The 21,935-nt window shown below is 44.7% G+C and overlaps 1 protein-coding gene across 1 annotated transcript in view; it reads right to left on the bottom strand.

The window, feature by feature from the left end:
* Positions 1-21,935, bottom strand: part of ALS2CR11 (amyotrophic lateral sclerosis 2 chromosome region candidate 11) — a 59,399-nt gene that overhangs the window by 22,468 nt on the left and 14,996 nt on the right. The window contains exons 4-10 of the mRNA XM_019553501.1: positions 16,994-17,116; positions 15,538-15,582; positions 14,713-14,781; positions 12,557-12,648; positions 9,516-9,677; positions 7,638-7,752; positions 923-1,024 (exon numbers count right to left, since the gene is read on the bottom strand). Of these exons, the coding sequence (XP_019409046.1) occupies positions 923-1,024; positions 7,638-7,752; positions 9,516-9,677; positions 12,557-12,648; positions 14,713-14,781; positions 15,538-15,582; positions 16,994-17,116 (708 nt within the window). The remainder of the gene's footprint in view (positions 1-922; positions 1,025-7,637; positions 7,753-9,515; positions 9,678-12,556; positions 12,649-14,712; positions 14,782-15,537; positions 15,583-16,993; positions 17,117-21,935) is intronic.

The following is a 21,935-nucleotide window of genomic DNA, read 5'->3' on the forward strand; positions in this document are numbered from 1 at the left end:
GTAGATGAAATGTGTAGATGAAATGAAGGAAACGTACACGACACTTTGAAGTGGGTTAAATGCTTCTGCACTGCTTTAATGATGTTGGTATTTGTATGTGTCAGTGGTGTATTGCACAGTAATTCCAGCTGCTGTAGCAAATTCAGTGGTGTAATGCGCCTTATGTGACTTGGGGCACAGCAAACTAAAACCCTGAGAAGGAATTGTAGTTTGCTGCCTTACAGCCTTGGAATGAAGCACTGGGCTCCGTGCAGCTCAGGGGCTCTGCAGGAAGCCCATGCAAACAGCCTGGCAGCAGTCCAGGAAAGCAGGCTCTGCCAAAGATCTTTTTTTTTTTCCCCCTGGAGACTGCCTGCCTGCCTGCCTGCCTGCCTGAGTTGTGCAGGGACCCAGTGCTTTCCTCTGCAACTGCAGTGCCCTCCAGGACTGCTTGAGCTGGGTGCTTTGGGCGGGTGCCATTTGGGCGGGGGGGGGTGGAGCCACCGCTGCAACAGAGGGAAGCGCCAGTCCCCCTGCAGCCGAGGGACTGCTCTGCTCACCAGCGGCTCACCCTCTCCTTCCCTCCCCGCCACCAGAGGCAGGTAAGTTTGGGTATGTGCACAGCACAGGGGTTTAAAGGGCCTTAAATTGAAGTGGTGGTTTGCATTTGCAAGTATCAAATTTAAGTGCAATTAGCCTAATTTTGCCATTTTTAATGCACATTAAGGGCACGCATGTGTAGACATGCACCTGTAATGCACAGTAAATCAGGATAATGTGTATTAATGCATCTTGTGTAGATGCGCCCTAGTATTTATAACCATTTCCACACTGGTCAAACATTTAAACTAATGAGCAGAGAGGCTGACTTATTTTGGAGTTGTAAAGGTTTCTAAGGCACAACAACTAAAAGTCTGGGCATTGCTCTTGCTACTCTCTATTTTAAAATATATATAATTGTAATGTTTTCCAAACCTGTTAATGTTCTGCTTCTTTCCCCAGAAGTTTTTTGCCTCTTTTCATCCATTTCCTTGAAGTGAAATGCCTAGGAAAAGTGGAAAGTTTAGTTGTAGGTTTTTAGAGTTCTACATTATAAACACCAAAGTTTGGCATTCAGTTGCTTTTGAGTGACATTTTGTAAACTTTAGATGGGCGTGTCTACATGTGCATTAGCATACTCTAAATAATGCGCATTAAATCTAGTACCACTGACACGTTAAATCTCAGATAGCTCTGCACTGTAACATTTCATATACTGTTAATAACACTAGGAAAAACCCTTTATAACAATGAACTGATAACAATAAACTGTAGGAATGCCAAACACAACAAAAACACACAAAGAAAGTCTTCCTTCTTGCTTGGGATGCTTCAAGCCATCCAGGTAGCATGGAGAGCAGCTTCCTGCAGCTAGGTCTATGGAAGGGAAGCGGTATAGGGGGCAGATTGAAGTCCCCATGGTGAGGGAGGGAGTGGGGCAGGGACTAGAGCAGGGGTGGGCAATTATTTCAGATGGAGGGCCACTTACTGAGTTTTGGCAAGCCATTGAGGGCCACATGACAGACATCCAGGGGCACATAAATATTAATTTTCTTAATTTTTTAGGGGCTCTGTGGGCTGGATAGAATGGCCTGGTGGGCCACATTTTGCCCACCCCTGGGCTAGAGGCACTGCCCAGCCAGGGTGGTGCATGAGGCCTGGGGCCAGGGTGGGGAGCAGGAAAGAGCCAGAGGGGCAGGGGGGCAGCTCCCTGCCACTGAGCACACTCCTGAAGGGTGCATGGGGAGGGGCACATGCTGCCCCCCCAGATTTGTGCATGGGACAGGGGCAGATGCAGGCTGCCCACAGCAGGCTTAGGGCTCCCCACCCTGTTGTCCTGCCCCAGGGAGCCCTGTGTTGGCTGCACCACCATGGCTAGACACCTCCTGCCTGCATGGTAGCAGCGAGGGTGGTAGCTGTGTGGAGTTGTACCCACCACTGCTGCTGCGTGGGCAGGAGGTGCATAGCCAGCATAGGGCTCCCGGGGGAAAGGCAGCAGGGCAGGGAGACCCAAGCCTGCAGGAAGCAGCCTGCATCCACTCCCACTCACTCCAGCCATGCTGCTCGTTGTGGGGGGTATGTGAGGGAGAGGAGAAAGAGGCAGGCATGTGTCCTGCTTTTCAATTTTGAAAAGGTGGTCACCTTAGGGCAAGGGTAGGCAAGGGTAGGCAATGCTTTTGGCCAGAGTGCTGAAAAAACTACAATACTACCTTTTTTGTTGTGTATTCTTTTCTTGTTAAGCATGTTGTGATAACAGAAAGAAAGAAGAGAAAAAGAGGAGAAAGAAAAGGGAAAGGAATGAGAAAGAGAAACAGACACACACATGCAAACACACAGAGAGCAGGCACATGCACACACATACACCCAGAATCAGACACACGTGCACACAAAGACACACATAACTGGACACATATGTGCAGACAGAAACACACAGAACCAGACACACATGCACACGTGCGCATACACATACGCACACACGTGTGCATGCAGCTGGGCTGTAGGACAAAGAACTTGATGATGTCTTGGGCCCTGTGCTTCCCCAGGGTGCCAGTTCACTGGCTGCAGCATGGCCTGACAAGGCCCTGCCCCAGAACCCGTCCATCAGCCAGTTGCCTCCTCCCTGGGGGCACGAGGGCGGGGGGTGGAGATGCTGCACTGGTCCAGGCAGGGCCCTCTGCCCCAGAAGCTGCGGCCATGTTGCACTGGGAAGGAGGCAGCGCAACAGGCTGGGAGGGGAGGAGAGTGGGGGGGGCAGCACAATTCCAACCCCACCACGCAATCTCAGTGCCTCCAAGTGAGCCCAGGTAAGCCGCTGCCCAGCCCACCTCTGGCCATGTGCGCTAGGTTGCATTCACTGACAGGGTAAGCCACCACACTGTGCTCACTCCGCTTATTTCCCCATCACTAAGCTGCACCTGCTGGAGGTGGCCCCACCCCTGTGGCCCGACCTGTCCCAGCCCAGCACCCCCATGTGGCTTCCTTGGCTGAGGCTGAGCAAGGCCAGTTCAGGCCATGGGGGTAAGGCTCTGAAGGAATCCTGTTCCAGCCTCCTCCTCTCCCTGCAGGTAGTTTGTTTCCCCCCCTCTCTCTCGCCTATGTGTCTATCACTCCAGCTGCTAAGCAACCCACTCTGCTTATGTGCCTGAGGACAGGTAAGAGGGTGGGAACTCAACCCCTCTATTGTTTTAAGCACTGACCTCATGGCATGGGGTAAGTGCTGGAAGATGAGGTCAGAATGGTCATTCACAGATTCATAGAATGTAAGGCCGGAAGGGACCTTGGAAAATCATCAGGTACAGCTCCCTGCACCAAGCAGAAAGATAACTGGGGGCCAGGTAACCCCAGAAAGGTGACTGTCTAGTCCCCTCTTGAAGATTTCCAGGGTAGGTGACTGCACCACCTCTGGATGGAGCTTATTCCACAGTCTGAACACCCTGACTGTGAAGAAGTTTTTCCTAATGTTGAACCTGAGTAGATCTTCCAGGAGTTTGTGACGATTGCTCTTGGCTTTCACCTCGGGTATGTTGGTGAACAGTTGCTCACCAAGCCCTTGATGTACTCCCCTAGTGTAGCAGTAAGCTGCTACCAGGTCCCCTCTCAGCCTTCTTTTCCTCAGGCTGAAGAGTCCCAGATCCCTCAGCTTTTCCTCATATGCTTGCCTTTTAAGACTCTGATCATACGTTTGGCTCTTCTTTGGACTCTTTCAAGTTTGTCCATGTCCTTGTTAAAGTGTGGTGGTGCCCAGAACTGGACGCAGCATTCCAGCTGCGGTCTCACCAGTGCTGTGTAGAGTGGAAGAATCACCTCCTTGGCTTTGCTGTAGATGCATCGATTGATGCATGTCAGAATATTATTTGCCCTACTGGCTATAGCATCGCACTGCCAGCTCATATTCATACTGTGGTCTATTATTACCCCCAGAACCCTTTCATTTGTGATGCCAGTCAGTTTGGTACCATCAAGTTTGTAGGTGTGTTGGGGGTTGCTTGTCCCAAGGTGGAGCGCTTTACATTTCTCAGCGCTGAACTTCATCATGTTCCCATCCGCCCAACTTGCAAGGCTTTCTAGCTCCACCTGTAACTGTAACCTATTTGCAAGTGTCACCACGCTTCCCCATAACTTGTTGTCACCTGCGAACTTGGTCAGTGAGCTCTTCATCCCCACATGCAAATTGTTAATACAGATGTTGAAAAGTACTGGACTGAGCACTAGCCCCTGTGGGACATCGCTGCCCACTTCTCGCCAGGAGGACACAGACCCATTCACTACGACTCTCTGGGTCCTATCCTGCAGCCAGTTTCTTCCCACCTGACTGTCTTGGAGTTAAGACCATAATCCTCCAATTTTCTTGCGAGGACATCATGGGATACTAGATCAAAGACCTTTTGGAAGTCTAGGTATACAATGCTAACCTGCTCTCTCATGTCCAGGTGGTGAGTTACCTGGTCATAGAAGGAGATGAGGCTGGTAAGGCAAGACCTGACCGTGATAAAGCCATGCTGGCTGTCATTCAGAATCTTACCTTCTGCAGGCTTATCGCAGGTCGACTCCTTGAAGAACTTTTCTAGGAATTACCCTAGGATGGAAGTTAGGCTGATTGGCTTATAGTTACCCGGGTCCTCCCCCCTGCCCTTCTTATGGATGGGCACAACACTGGCCCTCTTCCAGTCCTCAGGGACCTCTCCAGAGTACTATGAGTTGTGGAAGAGTTTTGCCAGGGGTTCCACAGTGACTTTGGCCAGCTCCTTCCACACTCTCGGAAGATCATCCGGTCCCGCTGACTTGTATATGTCTTATTTTATTAATTGGTCATACACCAATTCTACAGCAATAGTAGGAAGGTGATTATTCCTACCGTGCTCATCCTCTACTTTCCTGGTATGGTTTTCCCCTTGGTCTGGTGAAAGATCAAGGCAAAATAGCCATTCAGGAGTTCAGCCTTCTCCTGGGTAACCAGCACTCCTGAGTTGGTGAGCAATGGCCCTGCACTCCCATTTGTTTTCCTCCTGTTTCCTATGTACCTAAAGAAGGACTTCTTGTTGTCCTTGATTCCTGTTGCTAATCTAAGTTCGGTCGCCACTTCAGCTTTTCTTATCTGTTTCCCGGAAATGTGGGCTGTTGTGGAATAGTTCTCCTTAGGGCCCGCCCCCAGCTTCCATTGTTTATAAGCCTCTTTCTTCTTTATTAAGAAGACCATGATCTCCCTGTTTAGCCAAGAGGGCTTCCCAGCCCTTCTGTTACCTTTTCTCTGCATGGGAATGGACTTCCTTTGTGCTTGACGGATCGTGTCCTTAAGGAACAACAATTCAGTGCACATCTTTTGCCTCTGGTCCCTGGTCCTGCAGCACTTGCTCTGCTAGTGACCTAAACTTGTTGAAATTTGCATTTCTGAAGTCCAAGACTTCAATCCTGCTATCCGATTTTTCTGCCTTAAACTGAACAGTGAACATGATAGTTTCATGGTCACTGCCATCCAGACTTCCCCTATATTTAAGTTGGTCACCAGGTCATCTCCTTTGCCCAGGACCAAGTCTAACAGAGCATCACCTCTGGTTGGCCCATGTACCTCCTGAGTCAGGAAGAGTTCCTCAACACAGGTCAGGAAGGATCGCTACTGTTTCAGCTTAGCCAAGTGTTTCTCCAAGGAGATATCTGGATAATTAAAATTGCCCATGAAAACCATGTCACGTGCATGTACAGCCTCAGTCAGTTCTTGGGTGAACTTTAGATTGAGTTCCTCCCCCTGGTTTGGTGGTTTTGGTATGCCTGCACATGACCACCTACCAAGCTCCAACTGTCTCCCCATGGGCACCAACTTCTGGTCAACCCCCTTCCTGGAGCACACCCGCAAGCCTGGGGTAATCGCTGCCACCACTCAGGGGTCTAATCTCTATTTGGGCCCTGTGCCCCCTGAGTACACAGGCCACAGACTGTGAGGGTGGTTGGCTCACTGCAAGAACTTGGGGTGCTTCCTTAAGCCTTAAGCACAGATAGTAGCTTCCCCTAGTTAGCCAAGCATAGGGAGCATAAGGCATAGCAAAAGAGTTCCTTAACTACCATGCCTTTATCACCAATGCAGATGAAAGTATCAATTTAAAAAAAACAGTCCTGCCAAGCACCTTCATATCTGATCTCACCTCTTCCATGAGCCTGAGGTTTAATCAGCCTTTCAACTGAGAAGAAGTCCTTCCTCCTGCCTTGCCTCTCCTACAAGTCCTTTTTATACAGAACAAGCATGTAGTCTCTCTGCAAAGGGCAAAAGTCTGCCCATAAAAGCAGGGTCTTTCCTTTGAGCCATGCATTCAAAATGAGAAGCTATAGGCCCACCCAGTTATGCTTGCTTCCTTCTCGTGAACACTTTTGTGCAGGAAGTGTACTGTTCCATGACAATGAGCCAGAAACTGAAATTTAAAGTCTATAATCCCCAACAGTAGTCTTGATAACCCTCAGACACCTCACCTAAACTGAGGTGTCAAAGATCTTCCCAGATGGCTACAACAGGCTACTGGGTGCATCTACACATGACACTACATCACTGTAGCAACACACTATGATGATATAGTGTATGTGGGCAAGAACCGTGATGCTACAGCTATGTCACTGTAGCAACGTGCTCCTCTATTATAATGTGTTGCTATGGCAATGTATTACCTAGAAATAACTATGTGTGGCATGGTGCAGTATGGGCTGCATGGTGCTGTATGGGCTGTTAGTATGCTGTCTTTTAATACTTCCAAAAGGAAGTAGTAAATGATGGCACAGTAATAACAGTGCCACAGCAGCATGTGGAGATGAGCCATCTATGAGATGTTTAGACCAGTAGTTCTCAACTTTTTCAGGGTCAGGGCAACCCTCCATCACTTTTTTGACTGTGGCAGCACCCCTACTTGAAAACCATTGTTGGTGCTGCCTCAGCTTATCTGACTATTTCTCAACTGGGTGTTACTGGCTACAGATAAAGTTGCACTATGTGCCTGCTGCACAGCCATTCCAGGAAGGGCTGTGGCATGTACATGTGCTCCTCCTGCATCAGGGCTCCGATCAGCATATAGCTGGCAGGAGATGTCTCATGCTGTATAGCACTTTCCGGTCTGGCTTCTCCTATGCTCTTCCCGGAAACAAAGTTGAAAGTGTGGAACTGTCCTGCACGCCTGTTTCTGGGAGGAACATGGGAGAGACCAGACTGGGAAGGAAGGGCTACAGCCAACTCAGTTCCAGCCTGCTTTAGGTCAGAGCCCTAATGCAGCACAAGTGAGTGCAAGGCAGTTTTATTTGGCTGCTGTGGCAACAGCACCTGCATCATGGCACTCCTGAGGGAGGCTCGTGGTACCCCAGCCAAGAACCACCTGTTTAAACACACTGAATGCACTATATAAAATAAATTAAATACTTTCATACTGACTTACATTACTCTATCACAGAGGTACTCATATTATCTTCAAAAAAATTATAAAACTAAGTAATTTAGAATTAAAGATAAATTTAAAGAAATCCTAAAATGGCTATGCATAGATAGGGAACCAATCGTAACTCTTAACTGTTTTTACAGGTAATGTTTTACCAACAAGAAAATTAAACTACTATATACACACAATACTTTTTATGTGTTCTGTAGTTACCATATGCTGTCCTGTGGTCATTTTAGGTCCCTTTTTCATGATGAGTTCATCTAAATACTCAGCTTTTTTGTCCCAGGTTTTTAGTGCCCGATATTCATTTTTCATTTTTTCCAGTCTAAAGAGAAGAATCAGTCAGTAAGTTTGTATCCAAACCTGCAGGATTGTTTGTCAGGCCAGAAACAGATGACCAGCTTATTCTGGAGCTAAATGTCCTGGATTTTGTATTTGACTTGTATTTAAATAATTACGTAAAAATGGTTTACATAAAATTAAAGGATCTGTGCATACCAAGGTGGGCTAAGGCCATGAGGTCTCCCTCTGTGGCTATGCCTCCTCTTCCCCATGCCAGCCAACCCCTCCCCTCTCCTCCCCACCACTAATGGCCAGTCACTTCATTGTACCTCAGTTTACTGGGCCCTGCAACCCCCCTAGTACTCAACTCTGCCCTGGTGTTATGCAGTGAGCATGCTGGTTCAACCTCGTGTCCTAGCTATTCCTTCCCTCCCCCATCCTAGCCAGCAGAACTCCTGCCCCCCTACCCAGCTCCCTTCCCCTGACCCAATCCCAATTCACTGAGACACATGCAAGATTTTAGTTCTTTAATTTTCTTTTTTTCTTTTTTTTCACTCTTTTCTCCTTACTGCTCCTGGCCCCTTCACTTCAAACAGCTTTTCAAGATTTCACTCCCATCCTTGCCTCTGTCTCGGCTCCTACTGCTGCAGAGGGAAGGAAAGCCCAGACTCCATGCTTGTTTCTCCACCTCTGCCATCCTCCCCCTCCCCTCTTCCACCCCTGAGGAGCAATACAGTCCTGGCTCCTATCCACATTGCCAGGCCCTCTAGTGGCAAGTCACAGTTGTGCAGGTCTGAGACAGCATTAAACCATAACCTGTGACTACTATGAAACTGTTCTAACTTTATGAGGCATAACATTCAAAAGATTTTAAATGTTTTAAAGGTAACCTGTAACAGCACCATTACAAGCCTATTGTCCCATTTTAAGTACCTGAAGTATCTGAGATAACACCTTTCCCTGGGACCATTGCTGCTGATTCAAGTTAACTGCCATTCATTCCAGGGACAAACTGTGTGTGAAGAGGCCTATACTGCTCCCAGGTTTTGACTTGGATCAATTAGAACCACTTCAAATGCAATGTTAGTTTTTAATCCTTACTGTGGAAAGTTGGTTAATGTTCTACAATTTAAACATAAGAAACTCTAGATTCAATACTTACGCTTCACTAAAATGCAGTTTTCCTTGCCAGTCCATTGATTTTAATGGTGGGACCAATAACAATCAAGTCTCTAGGGCAAGGGTTGGCAACCTTTCAACAACAGTAGGTCAAGTTAACACTGCTCTGTTTTCCACAGGCAAAAACAGCAGTTGATAGAGATGGCAGGCAGGAGGTAGCAGTTGATGGAGGCAGCTGCTAAATAGTGCATTCTTGGGCAAACAAGCTTAGGGGGATAAATTAAATCTCCCCACAAGCCAGATTCAGCCTGTGGGTCATGGGTTGCTGGCCCCTGCTCCAGGGTATCCTGCCATTTGGCTATCAAGCAGAAAGGTGAAAACAATTGCACCTAAGAGCTTGCCTACGTTGTAAGAATCTCTGCCACTACTTCTGTGTAACATATAGCTGTCAGCAGCATCTCCTAGTGGAGATACATCTTAAATTAAGGGGAGTCTTTCTGCCAATGCAGCTAAATCACCTTTCCAAATGGCATAAGCTAAGACAATATGAAGGCCATGTGGTAAGCATCAGAATTAAATGTCTCCCACCCATGGCCTCCTATTCAGGCTCTTTCTTTACGAACATGAGGTTAATTAAAGAAGTATTTGTTTTGTATTCTGTACATAGAAGTGCATATAATTGCTTGCCTGTTTCGAGGTGGAATCTTTTTTAGACTATTCTGAAGTATGCCTAAGCCCTTTGAGGACACACCAGGTGAAGAAATTTCTCTCTCAACAGTTCCATCTGCCATACTCTGATCTGGAGATAAGAATGCTGGATATCCCAGGAACTGTGCTGTGGTGACACTACTACCAAAAAAGACAAAAGAAACACAAGAATCAAAATCCTCAGTGAAAGAAAATTAGTTAGCTGGAGAAAGAGAATGTGTGAATAATCTTTCACAGAAAAATAAATTATTTCTATGCTTATTATTTTCACAGACCTTACATATTAAGAATTTTTGGATAAAGGGGAAAAGCCTCTTCTCTCACAATGACAAAAGACCATTCCAAAGTGAACGCTTTTGAGTTCTAAAGCAAAATTACATGTACAGTTAAAGACATTCTGGGGAAGCTATGCACTTACCACTTCCTGGAAAAAAATAACTTGGAGCTGAAATTTCTCAAGTTTTCTCTTGGCTAACAGAAATTATTTTACAAATTAATATAACGTTCCATTGTCAGAGTTCCATTTTTGGACCAAAAAGACTAGTCCAGTGGTTCTCAACCAGGGTGCCAGGAAACCCTTGGGTGCTGCCAGGTCTTTAGATAGGTGGCACAAAGTTGTGAGGAGATAAGTGAGGTGTGATAAGCTAGGCTTAGGTGGGTCTTAGGTTTCAGGTGATAAAGCTTGCTTCTTCCTTGTAAAATTATGAAGAATTCATTTTAAAAAACTGGCTAAAATATTGATAAAATATTTGATATTTCTTTACCTGAATGTTGTTGAACTTTCATTTCTACCTGGGAGAACTTTTACAGTCTCTTCTCTTATGCCTGAAAAAGGGGGTTGTGCCCAAAAGCTTGCAGTTAAAGATTTTTTTTGACAAAAATCTAGTTGGTCTAATAAAAGATATCACCTGTATATCACAGTGCGGAGTCCTAGGAGCGGCCGTGATCTCTCCTGGTGCCCCCTACTGTGCCAAGTTGGCGATCAAGTACCCTTGTTCTTGCCCATCACGTCTTTGATGATCAAAAGTATTGTAAGGGAGGCTGCCATTTTGTCCCCTTGGACATGGTGTTCTTATTTATCCTGGCCCCTGCTCTGTATAGCTTGATCTTTGTTGCACCCAGCCTTATGGGCTATGCGTGGCTCCTACCACCCCTTATACCACGCCCCAAACCTCTCAGATGTACCGGACATTGTTGAGTCAGTTTCTATAGCCTGCGCCCTTGCGGACGTCCTCCGGGGCTTCTCTCTGAGCTCGTGCTTTCTCCGGGACTTCTCTCTGAGCTCGTGCCCTCTCCGGGACTTCTATTCTTGTGCGCGCCCTGGGCTATTCGCCTATGCACCCTCACGGGCACTCCCTAGCTTGTCCCGCAGCTGCTGCCCGCCCTGGGCCTTTTCCCCGTGGTCTGTGGACAATCGCCCTCCCCAGAGCTTTTCCCGCACAACACTGCCCCACTGGGCCTTGCTTGCGCTCACGCCCGCACTGGGGCCTGTCTCTGCGATCACGCTGCCCGCACTGGGGCCTTGCCTCGCGGCTCCCGCAATTGAGGCTCAGGTGGCTGTAGCCGTGCCTGGCCTCCAGACCCTCTTTTTGGGTCCTACACCCCACTGGGGCTTCCCACAATCGGGCTCAGGCAACCTCAGCCTTACCTGGCCCTCAATCCACTGAACCCCCTTCTCAGGGTTGGGGTCAGTGTGCCCCCTAACTACTGTGCCCTCTCTGGCACCAGACTGCTGTGCCCTCTCTGGCATCAGGAACCCCCATGCTACTGGGGCGCTCCTCTGAGGCCTCCTCCAACCAGGCCCTGCCCCTCCTGATCAGCTGACCCCTGTGGTTGCCCTGGCAACCAACACCTGTCCTTCTATAAGACCAGGCTCTTCAGTGACCTGTGACACTGTACCATGAGTTCTGATTCCTTTAGAGCTATGAAGGATTTAAGATTTTTTTGTGGGGTCTGATTAAAAGTAGAAGCCACATTAGGGATTTATGTAACAATTTGCATTCCTTTCCCCCTTTTCCACACTCACATGTGCCAAAGGGTAGCTACCGAGAGAGGGAAAAGGCAAAAAAACAATACTAGATGTTTCATATTTTTGGTACTATGATTACATGGTTATGTGTCTCTTGGAACTTGTTACATGGTATCAGAGATCATAAAATCATAGAAATTAGGACTGGAAGTGACTTCAAGAAGTTATCTATTTCATTCCCTAATCCCAAGGTAAGATCAGCTATACTTAAACCATTCCCCAAGGTCTGTTTTCTAATCTGTTCTTAAAAACTTCCACTGATAAATATTCTACCATCCTTATCATTTAATCTATTTCAATGATGATAACCAGTTCTATCTCTACCACCTTGCTTACCTAATAATTCATAAGGCCATGAAGATTACTGCATACTATGGCCTGAGTACCACATCTTCTTGCTTATGATTTTGGTACTCAGGCCCCATCTTCCTTCTTCCCTTTCTTAAAAATGGGGACTATATTTGCCCTCTTCCTGTCATCAAAACCCCTTCTGTCCTCCACAAGTTTTCAAATAAGATAGCCAGTCATTCTGGACTTACCTCAGCCAATTTCTTTAGTACTCTAGGGTGCATCTTGTATGGTTCTATTAACATGAAACCATCCAACTTTTCTAAGTAATCCCTAACGTATTCTTCCACTACAGTAGGCTGCATATCCCCTCCCCTATCCTTGCTACCACCTGCACTTGTCATCTGGTATTTGGACCTTATTTATGAATAGTGAAATAAAAAAGGCAATGAATACTTTAGTGTTCACTGCCTCATTTGTTGCTAGATTGTCTTCTGCAATTAGTAAGGGACCTACACTTTCCTTAGTCTTTCTCTTCTGTTTTTGTTTTTTTCAAAATAACAGAATTGCATAAAAGAAACATGACTCCATCACCAATTTCTTTTCTTTCGAATAACTTAGAAGGTTCTGAATTTTAGCTAGCAACTCATGTCAAGAGCTAAAAGAATTTTGAGAAGATCCTTAATATACAATTCCCAAGAACCTTTGACGATCCCTTCTGTCTTTCAGTGGTGGAATCCGAAGAAACATGGAACGTTTAATAGTCTTCTGAAGTTCTGGTTCAGGCTGTTTCAACTACAAAAGAAAAACATTGATAATTAGCAGTGTAAAAAAATGAGCTATGAGGATGCAGGAGGGCCTGAGGTCCTGGGTGTTAGGGCTGTGCAAAATCTCACCTGCAGTTTCCTTTCAATGCTGTTTTGACCCACTTCGAGCTCGAAACAGTGAAATCAAAATGAAATGAAGGGATTCAAAACAGCCTTGAAATGAAATGAGGGCAGTCAAAACATTCTGAGTGTTTCAAAACTCAAACAGGGCTTGCTTGCAGGGAAACGAAGTAAGGAGAGGGTGGGGGAAGAGGGAGGAAGGAGTGCTCTCATATTGGCTGTGTAGCTGGCCAGTGACTGTGGTCCTTCCCTGAGGTCCCTTCCAATCCCAGTGCTCTGGGGGAGGGATGGAAAAACAGCATAAAAGGCAGCATTTTTTGAACTGACCTGCTTTCTGTCACCCATGTCACAAGTGTTGCTTGCCAGCAGCCTGCGGTGCAGTTTCCCAGAAACCCCTACACCTCCCTCCTTGAAAGCTGGCAGGCTTCACGGCCTCAGCAGGGGCTACCATCCATGCAGTTTTCACCCCACTGTGCCTTAACTCACACACAGTGTCACCCATGTCATGAGTTTTGCTTGTCAGCAGCCTGAGGTGTAGTTTCTCAGAAACCCCTGCACATATCTCCTTGAAACTTGGCAGGGGCTACCACGCCTGCAAGTTCCATCTGAATCAGGCAAGAACTGACAAAGTTATAGGCAGTTTCATGGTTCCCCATTATAGCCTATGGGCAAAACGTCGAAACAGTGTCAAAACAGCAAAACAGTTTTGACAAAATGAAACGGAACAGTGGTTTCGAAATGAAACTTGAAATGAAACACTGTTCCATTGAAATGTCAAAACGGAAGTCGAAACGAAACAGTGCTATTTCATACAGCTGTACTGGGTATGACTAGAAACTACACCCCTGCCGGGCAGGAGTGGCCTGGTGGGACTCCTTGTGGTAAGCGAGTCCCCAAGAAATGCCAGGCCAGTTACCTCCCCGGTGAAAGGTGGGTGGGGTGCCTTAACCCCAGCCTTCACCATCCCGTGTGTTATTAATGAGAGTGGTGGGCCAGGCACACTGAGTAGGGGCACCTGAGCCTATGAGGGTATTTGACCCCATGCCCTAGTGAGAGGGCAAAGTTGAAATGCCTTAGTGGGAGGGCTTAGTTGAGAGGCCGTGAGGAAAGGGCACTGATGAGGTTAGCCCGAGAGAAGGGTGAAGTTCCCGGTGAGGGACTAGGGCAAAGTCGGCCCAGAGTTTGGCTAATTGCCCAGTCACTGCTCAGATAAGGGTTGTGGAAGAGACCCAAAAGGCTGTGCCAGGGCTGGCCGAGGAGTGCGGTCAAGCCAGATGGCCCCTCTAGGGTCACTCAAGGGAGCAGGCCCAAGATAGGTGGCATGAGAGAGGCCTGGTGAGAGTGGGCGGAGTGAAAGAGGCCCTGGTAAGAGGGGGTGGTGAGTGTGGCCCAGAACAGGGCGGTATGCCAGAGGCCTATCTGTGTACTGAGTCTGGCCTGGCTACAAGCTGGAGGTGCAAATAACACACTCAGTTTGGTACGAGGCATGGGACACATTAAGGTAAGGTCGGAGCATGTACATATCACCCTTGGACATCAGGGTGGATTGATTTACAACCAAGCATAGCAGGTGAATGAGGTGGGTGGTTTGCCCATAGACAAAGGAGGCAGGCCGGTACTTAGACTGGGCCTTGGGACTTTGCCCCTTTTTGCCACGCTGTGAAATATGAACTTTGATTTCTACCCAGGAGAACTTTTACAATCTTTTCTCTGATGCCTGATGAAGGGTGTTGGTGCCGAAAAGCTTGGAATTAAAGAATTTTTTTTTGAAAAATCTTGTTGGTCTAATAAAAGGTATCACCTCTACCATGAGTCCTGATTGATTTTTCCTCTAGACCAATATGGCTACAGCCTGGATACCTGGACAATAAGAAAGATTTTATGGCATGGTGCTTACCCACAAGGTTGCTCTGAATACCATAATCCCATTCCCATATCATAAAAGAACAAGAAATAAAAGACAGGTCCTCACCTGGTGTGAGTAACCATATCCAAAACTTCCATAGCAGAATGTAAACTCCACTTCCAAAGTGCAGACAACCTGGCAATATAAAGAAAGACTCTCCTTTTTAAATACAATAGTTAACTCTTATTGCAAGCACATTTACATATAAGTTCTCTGGTAAAATACATGTATGGTAAGCAAAGCAACAAGATATGACATACCCCAGTCATAAGCACATCGTGTTTTATAGGATCTTTATATTACCTTTTCCTTTTTTCGTTCACAAATCTATTGTTCTTAATAATAGACATTCTCTTCATGACCACACACAGAAAATCTTTGTCACTTGTAGGCTTTGCCTACAATGGGGCAACATACAGAATATTCTTGGAAGTTTAAGCATTCTAGTATAAAATCAATCTCTTTACAAAACACTTTACAAATTTTAATATATATTTTATTTGATTCATTCCTGTATGGGTTATGCATAATTCTTTGTATTTTAATTTTTAAGTGTCTAATGATTCAGGTGATAATACCAAACGTTATTCTCTATATTCTATTATGTATATAGATAATGGTTAGATTCACTTCCACTGCTCAAAGGGGAAATGTATCATTGCAAAGGAGCAGGCATTGTTTTTTTTGCCAACTTTCCCTCAGAGGTTATGCCACTGGCAGAAAAGGGTACTTTATGGACTTCGCTTGTGGATACTGCAGTGAGGTTGCACTGAATTAGTCTTTCTTCTAATCTAACGTTTAAATTATACGTGTCTGCAACCAAACAAAATCATTTGGCAATAACAATAGTATGTGTGTTTAATACTTTATAGTTGTCACCAAAAATCTTACTATGTTTTTATTCCTCATGGTCAGTGTTTCAGTGAAATGGCTTCTCTGCAGAGATGAGGAAAGACAGAAAAGAAATGCTTTGATTCATTAATTTTTCAAGCAAAGTGTTTATATAGTATATTATCAAGTATGTAAAAATACAAGAACTTGTAACTGTATCAGATGTTACAGACTCCTTTCACACAAAGATCATTTAAAAGTCAAACAAAAGCATTCATAATTGAAAAGTCAGTCAAGCAACAATGCTTAATTGTCCAACCATGACACAGTGGAAAAAATTTTTTTAGTTCAATCACTTTTAGTTCATTTTCCAGCTCTACCACATTACTCTTTGTCCTAAAGCCAGATTGTTAAATTTAGGTAGTAATAATTAGGTGACAAAGGCCTGGCTCCTGTAAATATACGTTTTACACATGCAAACTCTTCCACTGTTTTAAATGCTTGTAGGCTGCCTATACATGTGCTGTTTCGTGTTCTAATTAGATAGAACATGTTGGAGCAGATTCAATTAATTGAGTCTGTTCTAATTAGAATGCTGTAGCATTGGCTCACTGTCACATGTATAAGCCTTCGCATGTTTTAAAATGACTGGGGAGGGCGCTTTATCTAAACCAATGAGGTTTAGATAAAGCATCCCACAGCCATTTTTAACTTTGCAGGTTCTTCATGCATGTGATGCTGAGGCACTCTAATTAGACTGCCTTTTTGGGAATGACTCTAATTGAAACCACCCCCCACCACCACCACTCCTGGGCATGCATATAGGCAACTGTAATGATTGACATGAAGCTTTGCATTATTAGTATTTGCAAGATTGGAACCTAAATAGGTGCCTAACTCAACATGTAGATACCCAAATACTTTTATAACTTGACTGCATTAAACTGAGTTAACGTCAGCTAATTTGTTTAAAGTGCCTTGGTTTCACATGCAACCATTTTTAAGCAAATTATTTAGCATGTTTTATCACAGTGAGTGAAATGAGACTACAGAACAAGAGTAATTTCACTTTGCAGTTAATTTGTTCACTGCCAGGTTTGCATGAAAGCCCCATGTGGACCCCTCATAGGTTTTAAAGATGAAAGTCCTGTTTGTACAGTCATGTGTTCAGGCCCATGTGGAAAAGTCATTGAAATGCAAATATATATAATGCACTATCAGAGCAAAAGAAGAAGGGGACCCCTGGAACTTGTCTCAATGTACAACTAAAGAACAAGCACTTGAATGGAAGTCAAGGGACCAAAACGAGGGCTCCAATAATTCTTCTTTTATCTACCTATACACACGTATCAATATCACAATGGCAATCACGTAGTAACTGGATATTCATAAGGAATAAACGGAACTATTATTTCAATGCAAATCACTAGATGCAACAATGTGTGTAAATCTGTATGGTAATTCCAAAGCCACGTGCAATACGAACAACCTGCAACCTAGTCTTTGCCATACCCACCTGAATAACTTCATAAAGGTGCGCTGTTGCATACCCCAGCAGTTTTGGAAATTCTTTTGGACTCTGAAATTCTACTAATTCCAAAATAATCTTATTTCGCATATCCTGTTGCTGCCTTGGAACCTGAAAATTAAAACGGAGAATATGTGCACAACATCAACATGAAGCAATAAAAATAGGTGGTGCAACTGAGAAAAGCAGTAAATCTAAGACAAACTGACATGTCTACTAAAACACTCACTACCCAGAGCAAAGAGGAACAAGTGGAAAATATTGCTATGCTAGAAGAGTCCAGCAAAACTGCCTTTGCTAGGATGTCTTAGATTCACAGGCTTCTTAGAAGTTGATAGGGGATGTTAGCTACAGTACTTTCTATTCTGGTTACCCAAAGAAACATTGAAATGCTCCTTTAACAAGAGTTTAAACAATGGAAACCACTGTGCACAGACTTAAAACATGCAAATCCTGATACTGGTAATACAGTCCAAGCAGTTTCCCTGAGAGACGAACAGGCTGATTACTGATGAAATACCATGTTTACCTGCACACCACCTCCCTGCCCCACACACACATGCACAATCATTTCCCCCAAAAATCAGCTCTCCAAAATTGGGGTATGTGTCTTATACGAGGAAGATGAAATCGAAGCATTGAGGATCAGAAGCATGAAGATGCTGCGCTGCAAGATGGCTCCAGTTTTTCTCTCAGGTAGTATGCAATAAGGGTAGGGTCCAATGTTAACCCTTTCACAGCCCATCTCAAACTGGCAAGTTTTTGGCTAAGCCACCAAATGAGCAGCCAAAAATTGTTGCCAATTTGAAAGTGTTAGTTAAGGGTTAATACTGGACTTCATCTCTCCTGTTTATTGTCTCAGAAAGAAGCTGGTAGCCATCTTGTAGCACTGCCTCTCCATTAAAAAGGCAGTTCTAGGCCATGCCTCTGAAAAAGCCTTTTTTTCTATATTCTGTTTTCCGAAAAAAAAGTGTGTTTTATTTGGGGGCATGTGGTATGTAAGAAAATATGGTATATGAACATATGCTTCATCAGGAAACACAAAGCCAGGAGATACCAAAAGAAGCACTAATAACAGTGCATTTTTAACAGAAAAGCAAAGAAAGAGCTTTCTAAGCAATGCTGATTGGAAACATGGGCTTAGAATTATGAGCTAAAAATTGCCTTCTGTTGCTTGATCCTACTGTAATCAGAGAAATAGGACCTCAACTACTTAGACTTCAGTAAAACACATGAAACAGTGACATGTGGGAAATTATCATTTTAGCTGGAGAAGATATGAAATAGCCTAGGAATTTTAAGCTGGACAAGAAAGCAGCACAAGAAGATACAATAGCAGATGGATCATTTTTCAATGACTGGTGTGGGATTAATCTTAATTTTCATTAATAGCCTTTCTGGGGGAAAAATGAGCATGCTGATGAAACCTGCTGATCACATGAAGTTGGGAAGTTGTGTCAATACAGGAAACTTTGAATACCATACAGGAAGTACTGGATGACTGAGATCTACAGTAACAGAAATTGAATTAATTTCAATAATGCAAGGTCATGCATTTACAGAACAATACAGACTTTTTTGCAGTGAGATTGTGAAAGATCAGGGTATGCTGGTTGATCACAGGTTGATAGGAGCCAGCCATGGACTGCATCTGCACCCACCTTTGATTCCTGCTCCACCCAAACTTTAAAACCAATTGCCTGGAAGTGGCAGTAGCATTTCTATTTTGGCGGCAGCAAGGGAGTCATTTGATTTCATGGTTCATTGTAATCTACCTGAGTCCTAAAACTCTTCATTCCACAAGTGTTAACAACCCTTTCTCCCTTTTTAATGGTCATGATGTTCCACTGATCAAGCTATCCTTTCTTATGCAATTCTGTTTTCTGTTAGCTGCTCCTGGTAACATTGCTCTTATATCAGAGCTCTGAACACTGTTTTTAACTGTAGCCAACTCAGATGTGGAAACCTTAACTCAGGTATACGTTAATTCAGCTGTGGAAATAACTTTCAATGAAGCACTGGATGCACTGTCAAGATGCTAACTGAAAAAGAGGTATTCATTTAATTCTAATGACTAAAGGACTAACAAAACATATTTTGATTATTTTTTCCCATTTTTGTGCTTTATATGATATAGCAAATTAATGCACTTCCCAATACAATTATATTTGTTTATGCTTTAGTCTTACACTGAATAATATACCCCTGGACCCCTAACATAATAGTAAAGAATCAGATTTGTTACTGGAGAAAAATGTATGTTGTGGTATATGTGATGAGGCACCTCACCATCTGCACCCCTCCTTTTCAAAATCCTAGATCTGCCCATAGAGCCAGCAATATATGGGAATGAAAAAGCCCAAGATGATCCTAGGACATATGTGGCAAGGTATTTTCAATAGAAATAAGGAAGTATTATTGTAATAATGCAAATCACTGGTAAAACACCATCTATAATACTGTGCATAATTCTGGCCATCCATGTTCAAGAAAGATGAATTCATACTGGATTAGGTAGGATAAAATGATCTATCACATACGGAGATTAAAAGAACATGGCTTTTTAGCAGAGAAAAACAGAAATAGAAGGGATATACCTCCTATCTATACATTCATCAAGTAGGTAAACATGAATATGAGAAAAGTGTATTTAAGATAAAAAATAATGTTGACACAAAATAATTTGCATAAACTAGGCATAAATAAATCTGGACTAAAAACAGTGAGGCTTTTGAAAAGCTTCCTAATCTGAGTAGTGGAGGCAAAAAACAACTGCTTTAATGTAGAGCTTGATTGACTCAAGCTGACTGACTCAACAGGGGTTAGGAACAGAATTTACTATGCCCTAATAGACACAGCCATAATCCTATCCCAGTACCCTAACAAACCCCACCCATCTTTACAACTACCTAGTTCATGGAGCCCTCAAATCTGAAACCCAGGCCACTGACAGATGTTCATATAAAAGCCTGAGACCTGCTACTGGATGCTTGATTTTTGGATCAGGAATTAGACCCCAATCATCCCTTACTTGCCAGTGCCATGGGACCTCAGAATCATGATCCATGGCACCCCCTGCTCCAGCAAGTTGAAAGACAGATGTCCACAATCAGTTAATTGTCAGCTGTGGCCAGGGACCAAATTGGGGTCTGGAATTTGCCACAGTCAGCAATCAGCTGATTGTCAAAACCCTGTTGGGCAGCACATGTCATTTTTACAGGTCCTAGAACACAGAGAATCCAGAAGCAGGCTGCTGCAGCCTGATCTTAGGGTCCCATATGTTGTGATGAGTAAAAACCATGTGTGCAGTCTAGGTGGGCTACACACATAGTTTTAACAGATCCAGCTACATAAGGAACTGTGGATCGGGGAGTCTCTCCCTGACCCCGGGTCCAATCATGCTGAGATCTTTAAAAATGTATGTGCAGCTGAACTGCATGAGTGGTTTTCGGACATCCCTGATGTATAGGGACCGTGGGATTAGGGAGAGGCTCCTTAATCCCAGGGTCCCTGGGCATCAGGAAGTCAGAAATCCATGTGTTTAGCCCAGCTGCACACACAGTTTTTAAACGTCTGGGGTGCAATCTACTAAGTAATATAATTTACCTTGCCTCCATTTTGAGTCTAGAATCTCTTGGACAAAATATTCCTCCGGACCATGCAGTTTTATAGGTAGAGATTTACTGAATTTGCAATTTTTGCGGAAATCATGAATTTGGCCCATCTCCACAAAAAAGCACAGGCATCACAAAAAACAACAAAATTGGCAATTGGGTGAGGGAGGGAGGAAGAGAGCTGCAAAACCATAGAAGGGTGGAAAGGAGAGGGAGCAAATTGGAGGCTAAGTCCGTGATGTAGGCTCAATCCAATAGCCAGTCAGAGGCCAGCCAGGGAAGCCAGGACGGTTTTGGCACCTACAGCATGCTCCTGCAGCATGCATGCTAGATCCCTCCTGTGAGAGACCAGAGATGAACATGATGAAGTCTTCCAAGATTGCCCAATAGATTTCAGTGGTGAACTGTGCAAAACAGTACTCCACAGGGACCTTGCACACAGACAGAGGCAAACTCTTCTGTATCCCCTGCAGTCTAACTCTGGATCTGTCCAGGAAGCTAGCCTTGATTGTCACTTGAAGTTCAAGGCGCACATGAAGAGGAAGGCAGCTGGAGAAGCTGAAAGTCAGAGCAAGAGGCAATGTCCTCCCTGTTTAAAAGGACCATGGAAAGAAGCTTGGCAAGGAAGGGGCAGCCTCCCTTGTGAAGGCTTTTATGGAGATGAACATCCCGCTGGAGAAACTCAATCGCTCAAAGCTAAAGGACTACCTGAACCCAAATGTGCCAAATGCTGGCAGTTTTCTGAGTGCCAACCAGCTTCACCGGGACTATCTCCCTGAAGTGATTGTTTCGCATGGTTACTCCACAAAGGCTGCCTTAGCAGAATATTATTCCTTTTCCATTGTGGCTGATGAAGCCATCAACCCTTAGGATAACTATGTGCTGCACATTTTATTTGTACTGGGGAGCTGGACCAACCAGGACCTACCTGTGTTTCAACCTCAGCTGGTCCACCGCATCTCTGTCAATTTTTTTACAGTCTCCCAAGCAACCGTGAAGCTAATTGTCAGTTGGTGCAGACTTTAACAAGATCTCGGAGATAACAGAGACCTGATGGGACTCCACCCATGACTGGACCACGGGTATAGAGGGCTATACCCTGTACAGGAGGGATCATGTTGACAAAAGGGGTGGGGGTGTAGCTCTCTATGTGAAGGAAAGCTACATGTCCCTGCAAGCTGATGTTGGTGACCGGCATGGAAAGCTAGAGACCCTCTGGGTAAAAATTCGTGGGAAAAACAGCACAGAGGACACAACGGTGGGAGTCTACTACAGACCTCCCACTCAAAGTCCTGAGCTTGACCAGGAGTTCGCCC

Source organism: Crocodylus porosus, unplaced genomic scaffold (assembly GCF_001723895.1).
Source record: "Crocodylus porosus isolate Cpor-Errol unplaced genomic scaffold, CroPor_comp1, whole genome shotgun sequence".
Taxonomy (NCBI): domain Eukaryota; kingdom Metazoa; phylum Chordata; order Crocodylia; family Crocodylidae; genus Crocodylus; species Crocodylus porosus.